General features: G+C 36.9%; 1 protein-coding gene across 1 annotated transcript in view; it reads left to right on the plus strand.

Annotated features, from left to right (window-relative positions):
• The window catches only part of LOC105455683 (RNA-binding protein Musashi homolog Rbp6), a 645,795-nt gene extending 638,657 nt beyond the window's left edge, over positions 1 to 7,138 (plus strand). Inside the window, exons 13-16 of the mRNA XM_011699183.1 lie at positions 410 to 475; positions 4,668 to 4,942; positions 6,184 to 6,248; positions 6,717 to 7,138. Of these exons, the coding sequence (XP_011697485.1) occupies positions 410 to 475; positions 4,668 to 4,942; positions 6,184 to 6,225 (383 nt within the window). The 3' untranslated portion in view covers positions 6,226 to 6,248; positions 6,717 to 7,138. The remainder of the gene's footprint in view (positions 1 to 409; positions 476 to 4,667; positions 4,943 to 6,183; positions 6,249 to 6,716) is intronic.
• The last annotated feature ends 14,138 nt before the right edge of the window (positions 7,139 to 21,276 follow it).

Below are 21,276 nucleotides of genomic sequence, written 5' to 3' on the forward strand. Positions count from 1 at the left end.
CCCCCCTCCCAATGTCTATACGAAAAACGTTTAAGAGCCACTTTTCACACTTCAGTGTCGAAGACGAGAGGCAGAAGACACGCATACTCGAGGATTGTCCGAGACTATCCTCGGATGACGAAACTCGAAAACAAGAGAGACGATTGACAAAGCAACACATTCGGAAAAATCACCTTTTTTGCGTCTGTTCTCTTTTCAATCGTCCATCTGGCGCGTCATTATTTCTCTGTTCGTTCTCGTTCTATTCTTTTCTTTTTTTCCTTTTACATATATATTTATATATATATAAAACATATTAGCTTTTAGACTATTGCCGAGTGATAGTCGACGAAAATGAATAGCGAAAGCACATATATATATACGCGTGCCGCAAGTGTGGCGCAGTTGTGACCGAAGTTTTATGTTTCAGTGGATCTAACCAATGGACAACTCACCCCAAACAACAACACGCCCTTACTTACACAAGCACTTTCTGGTACGTTTAAAATGTAAAAAAAAAAAGTTTTTTCTCGCGGCTGCGAATGTAATGCGCTTCCTCGACCCGCTTCGTCGGTTCGCTCGCGATCGATTCGCCCGGAAATGCAAACAATTTCGGGGCTACGATGGCTTTTTCGCTAACTAGTCACGCGAGATTGCAAGCAATATAAGGATTGTGCGCAATAATCTTTGGAGGAATACTCACGAATCGCACGAACGGAATATTGCGGGATAAAAACGTTAAACGCAATATTACGTTCGAATCAATCATCTGCTTTTGCCATCTCATTTTAATACCAGTCCGGTGTTTTGCAGCGATATTTTCACAAACTCGCTGAATACCACGTCCGAGTATGGAGATGGATAATTTTTGCGAAACACATTATTCCTTTAAGGTTTCCAATTTTACCATTTCATGTGTTGCTTGTAATAGTTAGTTCTCCCAAGAATCAATCTCCATTTAGCAAAATAATAACAGCCGGAGAAAGATTTCGATCGGTTTAATGTCCGTAATTTTGGAAGACGGTTACGATTCCGTGTACGCGAGCAACGGAAAGCATGGCTACTGTGCATGATTAATACCATTACTGTGCATGACTGTTACACGTAGAAATATATGTTTCATTAATAACCATCGCATTGTATGTAAGTCTCGACTGAACCGACTGAACGGAAACTGTCATGTGGAAAGTCAATAACATCATTCGTGTGATGTTATTCTTATCAGTAAAGTAAGTGAGATCGTGTCGCTTATTCTGCCAGATAATAAACGCGCGAGACGAATAATTTCTTTCAGTTTTCTCAACGAAAACTCTCTCTGTTTCTTGACATCCTTCATTGCGCTATAAAGTAACGTTTCTTCCCAAAAGAAAATGTTCTCCAATCATAATGGATATATCGTTTCGTTACCTTTCATTTCTCTATTATCACGCGATCACTTTCTGCCGAATTCCGCGCGAGACGCGGGGAAACGGAAGGAAGAGAGGCAGGCATATCCCTCCCCCTCCCCCCTCGAAGAGAAGTTGCCACACATGCGAAGGCGCCGAGATGCCGGCAACGAAATACGCCTCTGGTTCTTCCATCCCCTTTTTTGTCGTGCTCCCCATCTAGAGCTCTGCCGCCGATCTGCCCGCGCGCCGTCGTGCCGTCGTGTGCCGTCCGCAATCTCCTCTCAAATAAATCAAACTTTTGAATCGCGCTCGTCCCACCTCCGCTCCCTCACGACCCCCTGCACGATCCCCTTGCGCTCGCCACCCTCCTCGCTATGGCACCGGCACAAAACTTTGTAACCGGCCGCCATTGTCAAGAGTTTAAAAGCTGAATGGGTTTTTAGATTGTACGCCGGGACGCTTTCGGTTTCCCGTGGTCCCGGCGTCACCATCGGCCTCTCTCTTTCTCTTCCTCACCCCCGTTCGCGAGAGAGTTTCAAATTCTTCGCGTACCGCCCGCTTACGGTCTCTCTCCTCCTCCTCCCCACCATTTCTTTCTCTTCTTCTTCTTCTTCTTCCTTCTAGTTTCCCGTCGTCTTTTTCCTCCTACGCTTTCCGTGACCGCCGTTAATCCGAAAGTACGTACCGTATGACATTTACGCGAGCTCTTGTGCGAGCGCGAACAACGTGAGCGCGATATACGGAATCGCTCGAGTCAGATGCATTAATCTCCGCCGCTTCTTATTGGCTATCTGTCAGAGTTTTTACGAGTGCTAAAGTTTCAGAATGTGGACGACACGCCGAGACACTGTGTTTCCCCGTGTGCGTGTATATGTGTGATACAGCTTCGAAAGTAGCGTAGAGAGTAGTTTCACTATGATTTCGCTCCTTGTTACTTTTGTATGTATGGGAACCGAAGGGCAGTTGTTGGCAGGGTTTAGAAAGAGAGTTTCGAACATTCTATAAACATAGTAATCGCATTAGTACTTAATCCTTGCAGTTGTGCATTACGTATATGTATCAAACATCATGCGTTAGCATGCAGAAAAAGCTCGCCAAGGTAACATACATTTCTCATGACAGTCTTTTACTGTATAAGCACGAAATATTCCAATTTCAAAAGTAGACGATAAGCGTAGTAAAAAATTAGAAATATCAAAAAGATTTACATATTATTAGAACTAGAAAGAACATTATTATTTAACCTTCAATCGTTTGAAGAGAAAAATTTGCTTTTGAGATTAATGTTTTATTTTTAATAATTAGTATTATTTTCTTGCCAACAATTGAATTTGATGCAAGAGGGAGAACAAGATTATTTTACTAAATTCTTTAAAAGAAATAGATAACTATTTTTGAATTTCCTTGTGTGTGTTTTTTTGCTAACACGAGGAGTATACACTATTAAAGCTATAGTGTCAAATTTAACTTTATTTAAATCACTGCTACTTAATATATAATTATTTTTTAATAAAACAATGGAATTTAACCCAAATTTGGGTTAAATTTCAACTGTTTGAAATTATTTAATTCCATTGTTTTAGTTAAAAATAACTGTTTATTAAGTAGGAGCAATGGCGACTCAAAGAAGGTTAAATTTAACATTATAAATTTGACAGTGTAAAATAATTTATTATTTAGATTTGTAATTCTCAGATTTCTAAGAAATTTATTCAATATTATAATAACACAAGAAAGCTCATATTATTCTTGAAAATTATATTTATATTGGCACAAATTTAATTTTCAATCCATCTCCCAATGCACCAAATTATCCGCATCATCATAGTTTCTCCTTACGTTTTATTTTTCCTCGTTGTATTCTGCCCATCGGTGGGTCTTTACTTCGAGAGTTGAACGCGAAATGGGGTAAGTTTAGCTTTTGTCGCTTGGCCTTTCTCTAATCGAACCGACCTTGTCAACTTTTGCGTTTGACTTCTTAAGAGCACGAGGGAGAAATCAACCCTCGTGCGAGCCAGACATTAGAACAGTAATCGTAGTCGAAAGCCTGTTGTATCTCGTAACTTTTCAAGTCGATCGCCATCACTGCCTCGTGCGATTGCGTTGCTTGTCCCACTGACGTGTTGTACAATATCATACATATATATACATATATACATATGTGTACAAGGCGCTTTTTTATTATATATTTCTATGATCGTATGTAAAGGCTGCCTTGCAATGCGCTTTTCATGAGTGTCTTCTTTTATTCCTTCCTTTCTCTTTTTCCAACGAAATTACGAGAAGATGTATTCGTTAAATAGACCCTATCCTCTTTCCTTGTATTCATTGTGTGTAAACGTGATACGTGCTCATCGATACAACGGCATTTACGCGATCATTTAAAAACGCGCGGTTATTTTTAACACATGCACAGTCCTCGTGAAATGTAGACCAGAGATCGTCGTCGTTCATTTGTGCACGAATATGCGTGAGCTCGTTACAACAGCATATCACACTGTATAGTATATATATATATATATATATATATATATATATATGAGTTAAAGAACCTTATCTCTAATGAGATTTAACCCGCTGGAGCGTATCGTTATACAACTGAAATGAGTTTGATATTAGTAAGCGGAAAGAGGCGAAAAAGCTAAAAACTAGGGGCAAACGCCAACGGAGCAACGTGCCTCAAGGTACTTGCATGGAAGATTCCTAAAAAGGATAAGGCATGCAACGCTCGTTTCGCTATCGCGGTGCAGAATGAAACAATCAGAATACTCATATCCCATAATTGTCACTCGGACGTTTAATTGTTGTAAAACGGTGTATGCTACAATTACAGGATTGAAAATTATAAACACGGTTTAATGGTCGTTTAACGGTTATTTAACAATTAGATAAAAGAGATGACATCTCTTTAGATCCTCAATTACTCTAGCCCAGTAAAAGCTGAATCTTTATAGATTAACTACAGTAAAAAAAGATATTTTCCTTTATAATGAAAATAAAAAACGATGAACTGAGATGAACATTAATGTAAAATGTTACAATTGTTACAGTCTGATCAAATTATAGTGATATTATTTATAAACTGGGCCGCGATAATTGAGAATGTTGAAAATTATTTTTGGCATTTCTTAAGAAAGTCTAAATTCGGAAGCGAATTTACGAGAGTATTCGCGTTATTTACGTGTACCGCGGAAGGCGAGGACGAGCCTCGGCCCCGAGGCTTGTCCTCGTCTCGTCGACGACTCGTCCGCTCGTTTTTCGGGACAAAGAGGATGAAACATTGACGCGGGTTCGTTGCAGTGATGAACAACTACCAGGCGGCCGCAGCGCAGGCCGGATTCCCGCCGGCGTCGCCGCACGCGGCCGGCCACGGTGGGCCGCAGGGCCGGTCTTTCCCGGCGGCCAATTCACCGGGCCCGATTGACATGTACAGCTCGAGCGCCGCCGCCGCAGCAGCAGCCGCAGCCGCGGATTCCGCAGTCGCAAGCTACGTCCAGGCCGCAGCTAGCCCGCAGCCCCCCACGACCGCGTTCCCCGCGATCGCCGTATCCCGTGCCCCGCTCAACTACAGTCCCGTAAGTCCACTTAATGCTTTCCCTTTGCTCACCAGATCGGGCCCCTCCCGACAAAGAGATACGGAGCGCAAGGATAAAGAGCCGTGGCCGGAAAATTCGGCGCACTTCTCGCGTTTCACGATCGGGCAATCGCAGCGGGATTTAGTCGATTCATTTGTCCTATTGCTAACATCGTGAGCTGCTCTTTCATATCGCATCGAAAATAAATTGAATTATTCTCGACAAGTCTCGTTTCAGTATTTCGTTACAGTATTTTATCAACTAAATAGAATTTTTTATTTGACAGATGTAAAACCGGAAGATAAGATTTAGAAGAAGATATTAGAAGAAGATCAATTCATTAATGATTACAAATAAAAAGAATATTGATCAATGAAAATTTTTACGTCGCATTTTAATTATAATGGATACAGAAAAATCTGTTAAAATATTTTCGATGAATGTCAAGCATCAATGTTTCTCTAACAAATGTTTACGACTGGTAAAACAAATTATCCAAATAAACTCGATGAAAAAATGTATATTTACAATTTTTACGTTTAAAAAATTTATATCGCACGCAAAAATTCGAAATGAATTTTTACGCTGGTGTAATAAAATATTGCAAAATTAAAGAATTATTTGACCGTTGACCAAGCTCTTTATCATTTCGTTCCGTATTGCAGTTTCATCAGCTTTATGCATTTATGACAAGCAAATGTGGATACAGTACCCTTTTGCGAACGTACATTATATTTAATGCAACCAGTTATCAATCTCACAAAAAAGATTGCTTCTATGTACATACTATATACGCTTTATACATTCTATATTCTGAGATTCTTATATTTTATGAATACATCTCTGGTCCGTCAGGTATAGTATGACAATTATTACATTGGCTTTGTATCGAAGATAAAATATTGTTTACATATAGGATATCTCTAATCTATTCATTCTCTATCAGTATAATATATTTAACGTACCCAAGACGTCCCATGTAACATCACTTCGCGTATTATCCTTCGCGTTTTTTGACAGTTATCATTATTTTTATATTGTGAAATTTCTCTCGAGAAATATATACAGCAAAAAAGAAAAAAAAAAGATATTTTACAACCTCAAAGGCCAAGTACCGCAATTGCACGCTGCAATTTTAGATATGCAGGCAAACGTAAGGGTTTATCTTTATGCTCATCCTTGTGTAATAATCATTACTTTTATGGGAAGGTTGATGAAACCGATATATTGTATTGTTCCAGGGTCCTCTAATACCAGCGGCGTTCACTAATGGCTACCATTGAGCCTTGTTAAGACCTAATAACAGGTATGTGTGTATGGCATCGACGATACTTCAACAAATATTGATGTTTTACATTGAGGTAAATTTATTAAAAACCTTTGCGCTAATATTACTGTGTATAACATTCAAAATAGTTTATTTCTCTTCTTCCATCTCACAAGTCTTCTGATATATGTAACATTATTTTGATGAAAAACACAATTCTACGTAAAACGGTAACATCAATAACAGGAAATACTAAAATATAATCTTATTTGTTTTAGTAATTTATATACATATTAAAAAGACACAAATAATCTTTAATTTTTACATGTATCTAAAAGATTTTGTATCTAAAAGATACCAAATTTGAACATATTTTTAAAAGAGATTTTAAATCTATCTTTATTTTATATCGGCTGTATACGCCCATTTAGAATCAATTAAAACTGGCTTTTTTCAAAAGACAAATACATGTGTAACGTTTTGAACTTTTAATTCTTTTTTCGTCAGGATGGACGAGACGGCAGAACGCAGCACGGTCGCCTGATATAATAAGCAACACGGACGATTTGCGGCAGCTAAACACACAGTGGACGATCTCTGGACGAAAAAAATAACACATACACGCCTACTGTATAGATACAAAGATATAAATAACGAACAAAAGTTGCAATTTAAAAAAAAAACGGATAATGTCGAGAAGGCAACTTATCAAGTAAGATTCAATCGATGCAACTTCAAAATCCGGATTGTAAATAACCGGATGTAATATTACGCGAATAATGTAATAATTGCATTAAGAAAGAATTTAGAGCATTAGTCGAATCCAGTTGGATGCAACTATAGATAGAGAGAAGAAAATTAATCCTGTTGATGAGTAAGAGAAAAGAAACTGACGCGCAACGGGGGAAGACGTCCAGAGAGAAAGTCAGAGGGGGAAAAAGATGAGAAAAGCGACAGGAAGATCGACCGTCAGACGGAAACAGGAAGGAGGTAACAACACGCGCTGCAATAGGCTAGTTATGGCCGAAACTGCGTATTGACGCCAGCCCGTTCTCCGAAATTAATAAAAGAAATAATAATATAATAATAATAAATTAAATTAATATTATTAATTGCTAAATATTTAAGCGGTTAAGTCTAGAATATATATAAATAGTATATATATATATATAAAGATATAAATATATATATATACACATATATATATATATATAAATATATAAATAATTGATAATTATATTATAGACGATAACGTATGACCTCTAGTATTTAAGGCAGTTAAAGAGACAGAAGAGATACCAACTCTCACGAATATTATAATTATTAATTATTACATGATTACTGGCGATTGCAATTATTAACGAGAGCGCCGTGCACCGCGCGTGTCCGCGTATACATAATATATAAATGATAGGTGCACATACGCGCGTTTCACACCTGGGAAAGACTTTGTTTCTGGGCTTTCAAGTTTTAATCGTATGCGCGGGAAGGGTTTTGAAGAGTTTAATGGCGGCCGGAGAGAGGAAACGATGAGAGGAAAGGTGGAGAAGAGAGAAAAGGAGAAGGAGGGAATGAAAAGCTGAATGAAAAAGTAGAGCGGATAAATCAAGCGATCCTTTTTGCTGCCCTTTCTCTACGTCCGCACATGCAGATTCAAGCCCCCTTCTTCTCTCCCAACGTGCCTTTTCGCTGGCTAAATGGCGGAACGGTGCTTCTCTCCTGTCCTAGGTCGCAGTCCTGCTTTCCCGGGTGCGCAACGAAATAATGCAGAAAGATGTAGCGCGGCGGGCGAGCGAGAGGGAGGGTTACATAGGCGTGTTACATACTTGATGTCAGCATTATTTGTGGGAAGAGGGAAGAGAGACACGCAAGAGGGCTGCCGTCGAATTTTCGGGCCGACGAGGGCAAATTCGAATGCGATGAGACGTGCGCAACATCGGAAGACTTCCGGAAAGAAGGAACAGTAGTGGATGATATCGTTAGAATTCACGGAGAATAGCGGAAGTTCTTTAAAGTTTCGCTTCTCGCCGACGAAATCCGCCATTTATATCTCGGTAGATAAGCGTTTAATGCACGGTTTATGGAATGATCATTGTGGATTTATAATTGTAAACTTTAAAAGAATATCATGTTTTATCGTAATACGATGTTTTAATCAAAATAGTTTTGGAAAGTTATATAATTTCTTTATCACATTAGACGTATTTAAACTGCATCACGACAAAGTCAACTCGACGGCCAATGTTTTTGCTTTTGAGATAAGAGAAAAATTAGGATATAAATGGCGTTGATTTACGCTACTCTGTAATTCTGATTGACACCAAACGCTCGCTCCAAAAGTTCCAGTTGGAGCTTTCCGGAGGCGCCGGACAATGACTGTTATGATTCTAATCGGCCGCTGTATAGCTTTAAAACCGATTACGTGCAGTAACCTTTGTTATATACATACATACATATGTATATATAGATATATATATGTATGTATATACACACTCATATACATACACGTATATTACGCGTGTCATACGCAAATTACCGTATAATTAATTTAAAATAAAATGCCGTATATGCATAACCCTAATAGTCGAGCCAATGCGATCAAAGAGGAAAAAAGAAAATACGAGTTTTTCTCAGCGGCGAACAAACCGCAATATACACACTTTACACAACACACACACACACACACACACACACACACACACACACACACACACGCACGCACACACGATATACACGCGAAAAGCTCTACGACACACCCTCCACATCCCCGGCGTCTAATCGTCTAAGGCTGAGTTACACCGATAGTCTGGCTTAACTAGCTCTGGTTGGCGTGTGAGGTCTAGCGATTCATGGTTCTTCATTAGATTATAGCCCCACACACTTGCTGCAGCATGCAGGCGAGCAAAGAAAATTTAGTTAACCAGCGTCGGTGATAACCAACGTATAGGTGCAAACTTGTAAGATTCATACAGCGGGAGATCAAACGATCGAGTAAAAGATCGAGTTGAGAAAGAGAGAGAGAGATGGTAGTATATAAAATATATACATAGAAATGTGTCGCGCGTAATCTTCGTCCGCGATATACGGAGCACCGGTCGACCGGTGCACTTCAAACGCTAACTTATAACGGGGAGGACGGCGAGATGTCGAAGGAGGGAGGAAAAGAAGGGAGAAACAAAAAAACCTAAAGTTATATTGAGAGAAAGAGACCGAGCGCGCGAAAGGGAATAGGAAGAAAGACGACGAGAGCGTGCGTGAGAGCGAGTGCGAAAGAGTTACCCTTTAGGATTAAAATGCGCGATCGCTGGTGCGCGGTCGCGATTAGGATTTAGGGACTAAAAAAAAAAAATGGGCGAGGAAAGACATAAACGTGAGAGTGCATATTATATTATTAATCTATATATATCGCAAATATGGCTGGACATCGGATGTTGCGTCCCATCGCGCTTCCAATAATATTTCGGATGTTAGGAGAGGCCCAAGGACTCGCGATGTAAACGAGAGAGGGAGAGAGAGAGAGAGAGAGAGAGAGAGAGAGGTGTAGGCTCCTTTTGAGAGATCCTGCAAGCCTCAATTGGACTACGTTATACAATGCGAAGAAACGGACGAACGACGCGTTTCTGAAGTCGCGCTTTTCCCGCGTTCTCAGCCTCACTTGTGTGTGATCGCTCTCCTCTTTCTTTCGAATAATATCACTTAACTTTATATTGTATAACGCGATCCAATTGACGAGTGAATGAGCGACGATTGGATAGATTCCAATGGAGTACTTGGTGATCGGAGTTTAGGTTAACTTTGTCGTGACCTTATAATATTGCGCGGAAAGACGAGAGGAATTTCAATTAGCGTGAGAATAGAAATGATTATTCAAGGAGCACGAGCTTCCCGGGCGATTAAGAGTGATCGACATTTAGTGTTATTTCTTTAAATAGCCGGACGGGGGATGGTCCATTTCAGTGGAATGGGATACCATCGCCGAATTAATTACCAACATCCATAGGCTAATTGTAAGTTGCATCAACGGTCTTGCTCAACTAATTCTTGAGTTATCGGTTTAATATCATCTTCCGGATTAAAACTCTATAGCTATATCAAAAGACAACGGTAGTGTCTCGCGCCAACTACGCGCGCGAGAGACCGCCCCGTGTATCTGTACTCTGTCGAGTTTAATATACGTAGAAAGGAAAGCAAATCTCATGCGGTTAATCTTGATTAATGATAATCGACGTTGATACAACTACTTGAGTTTTTATTATGCGTGCATGTTTTTGTCATGTAAATCGTAACAAAATATCATTGGATTCTAAAAACAAACTGGATAGAAAAACATAGATCCTTTCAATATAGATCATTTTGAAACCTTTTGAGTTTTGAAACAAAAAATGCACGCGTAAAAGAAGGCCTCGAACAGCCATATTATTATATTACAATGGTAGTGCGTTGAAAATACACACAATGCACGAGTGCGAGAAACTCCATCGCATTTTGGCAGAGAATTTTACGGAGAGATTCCTCCCTTCTTTCTGATGACAAGGGCCGTATCGCCCCCTTAATAAATTATGCGCGTAATTTATACGACTGGGACATTCGCGTTTCGTTAATATCGCAGAATAAATGGTTCCTTATTACATATTATCATTACTATAATTGAATTCACAAGAAAAGAGCGTCGATCGATGAATTATAATTATATAAAACGACGATTATACACGCGATTATTATATGCGTGCTGTTATTATTATTGCATTAAACAACAGGGTAAACAAAAAAAGAAGAAGAGAAGGAAAACGAGAAATAATTTTATTGAAATTGGATACGTGCGTCACACGTGGAACGGCAAAACCATTTTGTTTCTTTCAATGAACGTGCATGCGACGTGGAGGAAAGAGAGGGATATAATAATGTACGTGCAAAAAAACGAGTCAATTCTTAAAGAACGTTAGCAATACTTTTTATGACCACAAAGAAACGTGCAGAGCGTTAAAGAAGGGGCGGAGATTAAAGTATATTGTCAAGAGAAGTCACAGTATTCTTAAGTTCCTAAATTATGCGCGCGACGTAAAACTGGGTTTGTTTGAAGACACAAAAAGAAAACGTGCATTCAGACTGGCAGGAGAGAGAGAGAGAGAGAGAGAGAGAGAGAGGGAGAGAGGGAGGGAGAGAGAAAAAGAGAGAGAGAGAGAGACGAAGTGGGCAAACTGCGATCGCGTGTGTCACCAACGTTTTGTACACCGCCCATCCTCTTGTGAGCAAAACAGAATGATAGCTGTCCCGTTGTAGCCTATATAGAGAATGATGAATTGTGAAAGGGAGCGTGATATTTTCAAACAAAATGTTCAAAATAGACGTATTGCATAAGAAAATATAAAAAAAAGCGATCGAACTTATCCGAAAATAATCGCCTTTTTTAATCAAAAGTATATAAATAAAATTTTTTTCTTTGTTGAAATAATTATTATTTAATAAAAGCCACTTGTTTTCTTAAGTACGAAAGTTAGCGTACATTTTAGATTTTTTGGAAGTAATGAACGAAATATCAAAAAAGAAAAGTGAATTCAAAATGTCTTTCATTCATTTACGAGAATGAAAGATTTAAATCATTGATGGCTAGAATAAAAATATCGGTTATTATAGTATAAAAAAAAGAAGGTTAATGTATTGTAAAATTGTGATAATTTGTCACTGTAATATTATTTTTCCATTGACTGATTTAAAACGGTAAAAACTGTGAGAGAGAGAGCCAATAAATCCATATATTTTAAATTGAATGCAATACATTCGTTACATAATAAATGAAATGTGTTCACAAGTGGAATTTAAACGGCAGTTTTTTAACGGCTATTACGATGATATATTAAGTTAACATATACAAATAAATTGTATTATACCAAAATTATGTTAAATTTGTTAATTAAATATATTTTCTCTATTAATATATATATTTTGGTTTCACATTCAATTATGATTAGTATTTATTGATCACTACGTATTTTCCCGAGCCATATCTATTTAATTGCCGTTAAAAATTATTTACTAATTATTAAACAATTAATTTATGTATATACGATTAATTATGTATATGTACGTAAATCTTGAATTTATATCAATTACGTTGTTTTAAAAAAGTATGCAAATTCTCGTAGTCACAAAGTATTCTCGCTATAGAGCTAAGAAGATGTGCATACGTTCGCGTATTGTCATTCTCTCGTTCTCTATATTTTATTTTGCGATTTCCTTTCACTGCGCCATCGAATGCTAAATATTATAAGATAAGAAGCGAAGCTGAAGCTTTTTCGCAGTGCGTTTGATATCTCATCATGCGCTTTAGCGTACACTTTATTTTTATTCTATTTTTAATTCGACTAGGACAAAGATGGATTGCAGAGAGACACGATACGGCCGCAGCGACATACCTTGCGAACAATAACAAATAAGGAAACAGGATCACACGGGTGAGCTTCATAAGGGAGAGATACAGTAAAGATTAATAACATGTACATGTGCACATACACACATACATATAAACAAGGACATAACACCAGCTCAACAAAAAACGTAGAGCGTAAACGTGAGATTTGTCGTACGTAGGCTTAAGAGAAAGAGGCGCGCGAGATCGCAGTGAAGATGACACAAATAAAAAATATATTTAAAAGATAGGGAAGAAGATGAGAAAGGAAGGCGAAAGCGAAATAGAGAAAAAGAAAGGGGTCACAGTCAAGCGTATAAGTAACTTTTCACGATTGGGAAGAGAAAGAAGGCCGAGAGAATTCCGGGCCGCTTGCAGAATATTTAACCGATGGTCAACAATTTAACGTTCAGAACGGGTGTTCTGGAGAGGGGGGAGGGGGCCTAAAAAGTTCATCGCGTTTTATCCTTAATCCAACATAAGAATTATGAAGTTCCGTACTTGACCCACTAAAATCTGCTCGCGAAAAGTTGTAAATTTTATTCCGTTCGCTTTTAAAATTTTATAGCACTTCTTTCCGCGTAAACACTAATACAATCCGCCAATATAATGTAAATCGGAGTGAATCGAGATCAAGAGGAATGAATTATTGATTCGGTGATCTAGTTCAGGAAGTCAACAATACAATTCGAAAGTTTCCTAAAATTTAAAATAGCTTAACGCTTCCAAATCCTCTCAAGCCGTTTAGAAAAATTTAATTATAAATCCTTTTCAATTTATTATAGTTTTGAAAAATTACTTAATATTAAATATTTTAATAAAATTTAACTTGATATTATTTGTTATTCTTTGTACTGGATACTATTGGTTATATTTTATACTAGATATCGCATTATTTTATAAAGCTTTAAAAATAAAATTCGTGTAAATTATCGTTAGATAATATTATAAGAATTTATTTTAGATATTAAATAAATTGTGTAATGTAAATATAATAAGCTTATATTCTATTTTTGTGAAAGATTAATTTAACTTTATTAACTTATAAACTTGTTATCTTTATGCTATTAAAATAATGATTAAGAAAAAGCATCTGTAATGGTCATAAGAGATTATATTCCTATGTACAATTTATATTTTTTCAAATTTAGAATTGTTGAATTGTTAGCTTTGTGAGCAAAATCACCGAATTATTTATTACTGCCAATCAATTGCAAAAGGGAATAAAATCGTAGTGTTAGCAACTTTCGGAAAAGAAACAAATGCTTATTCTATTGAACATTTTATCTGATGACTCTTTGATGAAAACAGAATACTGCGAAAGAAATTAAATTATTAATTTAGATATACATATATATACATATTAATATTCTTACACGATGTATACCGCAATTTGTGAAAAGGCAATCATTTGTTAGGAAACAAACAGTAAACCTACTCAGATCAATTATATCCTTATATAATAATACAGTTTAAAACATTAAAATCTGTTTTATGAATTTCTTTATAAGAATCTAAGTCTCTTAAACATAGTACATATGTTGATTTCCCCTATTCATTTCGTCTTTCTCGCTTTACATCGGTTTACATATTCCTCGAATTGCAATTTTCGCATATAATTTTATAATATTAATACATATACCGAAATGCTAACACTCACTAATAAAATGATAGCGGCTTTGAGATGATTGGAGTTCTTCCGGCAACCTCTCTCCTAGAGAAGAGAAAGAATTATTTACATACATATATATATATATCTATATATATATATATATATATATATATATATATATACGTATGTTTTATACATACATATATATAAAACATATGTAAGAAAATATTCTATAAATAAAATCAATGCGCTTAAATCAATGAACTTAACGATCAATTATCTGCTCCTTTATGGTATTCAGGTGTCAGCAAGCAGCAATGTAATTAGAAGAAATTGACACACTAAATTTTATTATAGCTCTACTGTGGTCCGAAACTTCGAACCAAGATCAAGTCTTTTTCCCCCTCGTTTCTTCGCATTGAGAATCCACGTTATTTAAGGCTGCTAAGTGAAATGAGTAAGGAAGCGAATAAATATCGTTCAGGCACACGTTACAAGGAAAAAAGCAATATCGAGTAATAATTTAAAACGGCGCAGCGCACGCGGTAGCAGATCGCACGCGCGCGCGAATCCTTTGTGATTAATTGTTGTTATCGCCTATATCGCGGGTGAGGTAAAATAAATGAGGATTACAACGCACCATGCGGGCGCGTGTTATAATCCATTATGAAGTTTACGCGAAACTTTTCCGCGTTTCTGCCTAATTGCGCGGCAATAATTGCCCACCCACGGACATCGCCGTCGTACTATACGCGAACTTACCACACACTCGTTCAAGCTCAAAACCTTCAGAATCTACCAAACGTTCAAACGCGGTAAGGATACACACACAGCTCTTCTCTCTATGAGCGAATACGTTATATAATTAATATTTAAAAGTTATTGTACACGCTATTTTTCACACACAATCATGATTTCACACCGTCAGCATCTCGAGATATGCCGATCCCGTAGGATTCTCGTTTGAAGATTCTTATTCGCGCGGTTTCATGAAGAGAAAGCAAATCTTTGGTCACACAGAAAATATTATATAATTACACGCATTTGTTACGATAGATAAACGCATATACATTACGCATATACGACACGTTCGCACGCGCGCGCGCGCGTGTTACACGGCCAGTAACAGGAACACATTGGCGCAAACGTAGCAACACACACACGGCGAGGTGTCAAAATTCCATTTTCTCACGGAATTGTCGGTATCGATCCCTTCATCATTTTCTTTTACGCACTCTCTGTTCCTCGAATTGAAAAAAGAAGATACGTTTTCTAGAGTGGCTAGTTTAGTGTGTTTTCGCTGCGCGACATAAAGTTACGCGTTTGATTTTGGTTTCTTCGAACGCGAGAGCCGCCGTCCGAGACGATTTGCGCGATCAGGTCCCCCGTAGCTCTTCCCGCGATATGAATGACTCGAGAACGTCGAACGAAAGCTCGCTGGAAACAGTAGATAGATAAGCAATTATGAAATAAATATTTCGGGCACAACATCATAATCGGTTCCCGAGATCACGTGTTTCACTTTCGCAGATGTGTATATCTGACCAGAAGACTTGCGGTGTCCATTTAAGAATTTTATACATTCGTAAACATTTCGTCAAAATTTAAATTGTACGCACATTCCAGCTTTCGGTTAAAAATATTGTGCTCAAAATGTTGTATAATAGACCGGGTAAATTATAACAATTTTAAGTAGATCGAGAATCAAATTTTTAATTCTATTTTCATTGGTAAAACCATTACAATAATTTCAGGGAATAAAATTCGGATTTATAATGTACATTTAGATTTACTCCTGACAGTGAAACAGAATGTTTAATTATCGAAACTTATTCTGGAAGAGCGACGGACAGAACGAAAAACCCCAAGTGGGCACTAAGTTTTATCGTTAAGTCTCACGTCCAGAGAGTATAAAACTGTAAGAAAAATAAATCACTTCAACTATGAATTCGCTTCCCATCTGCAGGACACATGCAAAATAAAGCCACCCTGCCGATTTTCTATCGACAGATAGACAAGATTCTAGATATTCCGAAAGCACTGTAAACAAAACAAAAAGGGGACGATCCAAACGATAGAAGTAGAAAGAGCTTCGAAGTAGAAAGATTCTCAGAGTTAAGTGGACGACTGTTTGGCGATCGCGTGTATCTAGTCTTATAGCCTGAATCACGGAGCCGAGTAGGATGAGAGTTTTATTGGAATTTAATAATTTTCCGCGCGGGAAATTGGATTTGTTTGTCTCTTCTCTGTTGAACTTTTGTTAACGATTAGTACGATATTGTGTGCGTTATCGCTATTAAATGTTAATGACATTGCGTTTTCACGCCACTCACGAACTTTATCATATCACGACGCTCGTTTTCGTTTACAACTCAATAGCGCTTGAATACAAACTCATTCACTGCCGGACCGTAATGCACTGTTGTCTTCGCTCTCGCGAGATCTGAATGGCCAGACAAAACGGAGAGCTGCTCGTACAAAATAAGAAGCGGCAGTGAATGCGTTGAAGCTTCCTTGTCAGGCTTTCGAGACGTGTCCTGAGGGGGACACTCGTCGTCCCTCAAATCAAGTTACTTGCGTTAAGTAGAAGCTTGTTAAGCGATGATACGTTCGATACATTAGCGACCCGACGGACGACGATGGTGTCCATCTGGACACGTACTGATATAATATACATAACAATATAACCCCATATACAATATGTATATAAGCTATATATACACTCACAACGCATCATGCTATTCTATATAGATATATGACGATTGTAATTACATTTGGCGTATGTTCATATGTGCCGTTACACGTAACCGAACAACTGTTAATATTCTTCCTGCGTGCAAAAAGTGCGAACTTCAGTAAGGATTTGCTGAACCGTCGAACTAATCAACGTCATACCTGGACTCCACCGAAATTATCATTACTATATATAGTTATCTGTACGTTACGTGGTTTCTCATCAATTTCCATCGATGCGGGCGCAAACACACACGCAGTGGCAAAATGCGTATAGGGAAGATTTGGCGGAAAGTGAATCTTTCGGTTTCTTCCGTTCAATTAGCGCTCATACCATTACAGTTATCGAATTGCAAACTGCTGATTCATTTTCTCATTGCTTGCTAAACGCGGTTCTATAACTGCAAAATGTTATCTCAATTCTTCAGTTAGTCCTTCGATCAGCCACAATACACGTCCGTATCTTTGATACAGTTTCCGTTTTATACAATGTCTATATATATAATATATTTATCGCGTAAGAATATTATCTGCCGCAAGACTGTAATTCAATTGATCTTGCAATTTAGAACGATCGTCGAATAATTTGAAAAATGCGCGCTCTCTGGTTCCAGGTTATATTGCATTACGTAAATTAATATAACACGTGATTTTAACTAAAGCAATCTTTCGTACTCTTTGTAATATCTTAACAGTCGTGCTATGTCAATGTCCGTTTAAACCAAAGAATTGTGAGAACGTCTTATGATCGCATTTTGTTTATTTTCCTCGTTCATTGAATTGTTCGTCATCACTAAATAGTTAAATCTGCAAATTATATTAATCTGCGAATTACATCACAATGCATTTATTTCAATCATAAAAACATGAAGAAAGAAAGCTATAGCTTTACATTTGTTAAAATTCACATATCAAATGGATCTGTGGACGTGTAACACGGCATTAGCAATTTATTCGTTATAGATTATTCGAAAAATTTTTATTCCATTTTCTGTATAAAATGATAGCCAATACGCTTATCATTTACAGAGAATTACGATATCATGCTTGTCATATGCTGTAAAGTAAACTCTTACAAATTTCTCATTTTTCTAAAATCTTATTTATATCGTTTCAAAGATTTGTAATCGCAAACGTATCTCATTCGATATGCAATAATATTAAACCCGTTTACCACGTATTTCGAAAAACTGATCGTGTACACAGAATGATCTCTACAACCGCACCTCAATGCAGCTTGTTCGTATTGAATTATTATATTAAGCACCTGAGTGATTTATAAGCACGTTGTGGTATGTTATTTTATTACGATGCCGACCGATGAATTAAGAGATTTCTTGTACCATACCTATTTTCTACATTTCTTACATTTTAAATCTTTCGAAAGATTAAATTCCGATTTACTTCAACAGCGAGAGACTATGATAATTCAAGACAAATATTTATATTGTATGTTAGGCTTGATGACGTCTTATTATCGACATCGGTGATGCAGCGAACAAGGAAAACCAAATTTTTTCGGGCATACTTTCTGTGATTCACAGCGAAAGGAGGATCGCGATAGAGTGGTAAAAAGAGGAGCAACGGCGAACCGCGAAAAAGCTCGACGGAATGGCATAGCTTGCAATGAGGAAACTTGCAATATAACAAGCAATAATTAAATCCCTCTTAATTCCATGTATATTAAATGATTATGTGGATGCTTAAAATCGAGAATTTATTGAATTATAAACAAGCAAGCCAAGGGATAAGGTGAAATACCAATTTTACATATTCTTACTAATCGTAAACGATTACAGTACATATAGCGACATACTAAATTATACGATTATGTATCAAACTTAAAAGAAAAATAACAAAAAATGGTATATATACATAACGATATAGGCCGCCCGCGAGCGAGCGGGCGAGCAGACGCTAATCTAATCTACGTAAGTACGTAAAAGTTTCAATTTTACACTACCGATAATAATGACATAAACGATAAGACTATATAAGATATATTGATGATTTATAATAATAATAACGTTGTACAGAATATTTATGAAAGGTCCGCTACTGGGGGGAGAACCGAGCGTGTTTCCTTCGCAAAACGTTAAAATATCGCGATCGCGACTGTTGCACATTGAGAAATCGACATACCCCATTCAATCGCTCGAGTAAGATTCGGAAGTGTAAGTTAAACGAGGGGAATATCGACTCTCTGTCCAACAGCGGCCAGACTATAATGGATGTTTTGTAAGATAAAAACAAAACGACCGCCGGAGCGCCGAGGTGTTACGTTCGGGGAAGCGAATCGATCGATTGACCCGGTCGATAGAAAACAGGCTCCGGGTCCGTCGGTGACGCTTTTCTCAAACGGGGCAAGTGAGACACGAGGAGATCGATCGATTGCTGTACGCACTCGAGCGATTATGAGAGAATCACTCGGTCCCGGGTTCATTCAGATGGGAAAAGCGGGATAGGAACAAAAAAGATAGAAAGTGAGAAATTATCCGCCACGAGGCGCGAGCGAGGGCCGATAATCTAATTAATTGTGTATGTATACAAACAAAAATAAATATAATATTGCGATTATAAATATTAAACTAATAAAAAATAACAATATATATATTATACCCCTCTGTACATATAAATATATATTATATGATACGATGATTATTGCGATATATGATTTATTATAAATATATATACATAAATATAAATATAAACTCACATGAATTCTCTCACATTATTATGTTTATTATTGTTTACTTATGATTATTGAAAATTATTATCATTGCGACGATGACGGAGGATAATGACGGGGAAGATGATGATGATGATGATGATGACGATTATGATTATTATTATTATTACGATAATATTATTAATATTTAAGAAAAGGTTCACAACGTGCCGTGTGTATGTGGGAATAAAATATATAATATAATGGACATTGTTCAATTCAATCTAACGTCTTTGTGGTTTATTACTCCCTACCTTTCAACGTACCTAGACAGCACAACTGATTGTTATGAAATTAAAAAGAATTCCTTTCCAATTAATACAAAAAGGGTTTCATAGAAACATACATTTTGACTTATTCTCTGGCGTTAAATCGAAATTGTTCTGAGAAAGGTTTTTTTGTACTAGATTCAAAAAGAATCGTTTATTTGTGAGCAGTACGCGGCATCCTCAACAGATAGATGCGGCAGAATTACATTTCTTGTAAGAAGAAATCATACAGAATAAAAGGGCATAGAAAAGATATAGCATCATGAGATTTTTATTTATATTCTAACGAAATTTTGTTAGAACGAATACGAACAAGCACGAGTGAATATAAGCAAACACGAAAAATCGTGATCACACATGTACGAACATGAGAAAATGCAAACGAGCGTAACGCTTTAAATATATTTTTGTAGGTGCTACATTACCATCTCTGTTTTTCTTTTTTTTTTTATTTTTTATTTAGCAGTGTCGCCGCATTTTTATAAATAACATCCTAAATAATACATATTTTTATTTATTTAAATTGAAAAAGTAATTAGACTCCCATAAATAAATCAGAAATAATAATTGAATAATGCCAATGCGAGCCGACATGGATGCTGGTGTGTATAATAATTTTTATTGTTAAAATATTTTAATTTATTTCATAACATTGAGTCTAAAATTGAAATAATGCACTGTGGCAAATGTAACCGTTAAGTTTAATTTCAATTAAAACTACTGATTATTAACAAAGTTTTGATACAACATGTAACTGGGGAAGGGGGGGGATTATAATACCTTCTCCTCTAAAATTTCCGTGTAAAATTTGTAAAAAGTATGAGAGATATCCTATACACTGTTTATAAATCTCATTCGATCCTAGATATAGCGGAAGAAAATCTCAAAGTCGTAAACATTACCTACCGAATTCATGAACATTGGAGTTCATATACATAGTTCAATATCCACGTTTTATGGACACAACAACGCTTCAGAATAACAGTGATTAGAGGGTCTCTGAACCGATGCTGGAACGACAACTGAAACTCCGGCGTTGCTGTTTCACCAACGATTTATGCATGTAAATACAGTCGAATCTCGATAACTCGATCGAACCTCTACAACTCGAAAATCTTTGAAAGTCGGAGATTTTGTTTATTCCCTTCCGCTTCACTACGGTAAACCTCTATAAATTGAAATAAAACCTATCTTAACTTGAATTATTTGTCAGATATTTAGATATATTATTTTATCTCTGCAACTCAAAATTAAATTAGCTAGACCTCTACAAGTTGAAATTCACTTCTATAAGACGTAATAACTTCGTATAGCATCAA

This window comes from Wasmannia auropunctata, unplaced genomic scaffold, assembly GCF_000956235.1.
Source record: "Wasmannia auropunctata unplaced genomic scaffold, wasmannia.A_1.0 LD335888.1, whole genome shotgun sequence".
Lineage (NCBI taxonomy): Eukaryota > Metazoa > Arthropoda > Insecta > Hymenoptera > Formicidae > Wasmannia > Wasmannia auropunctata.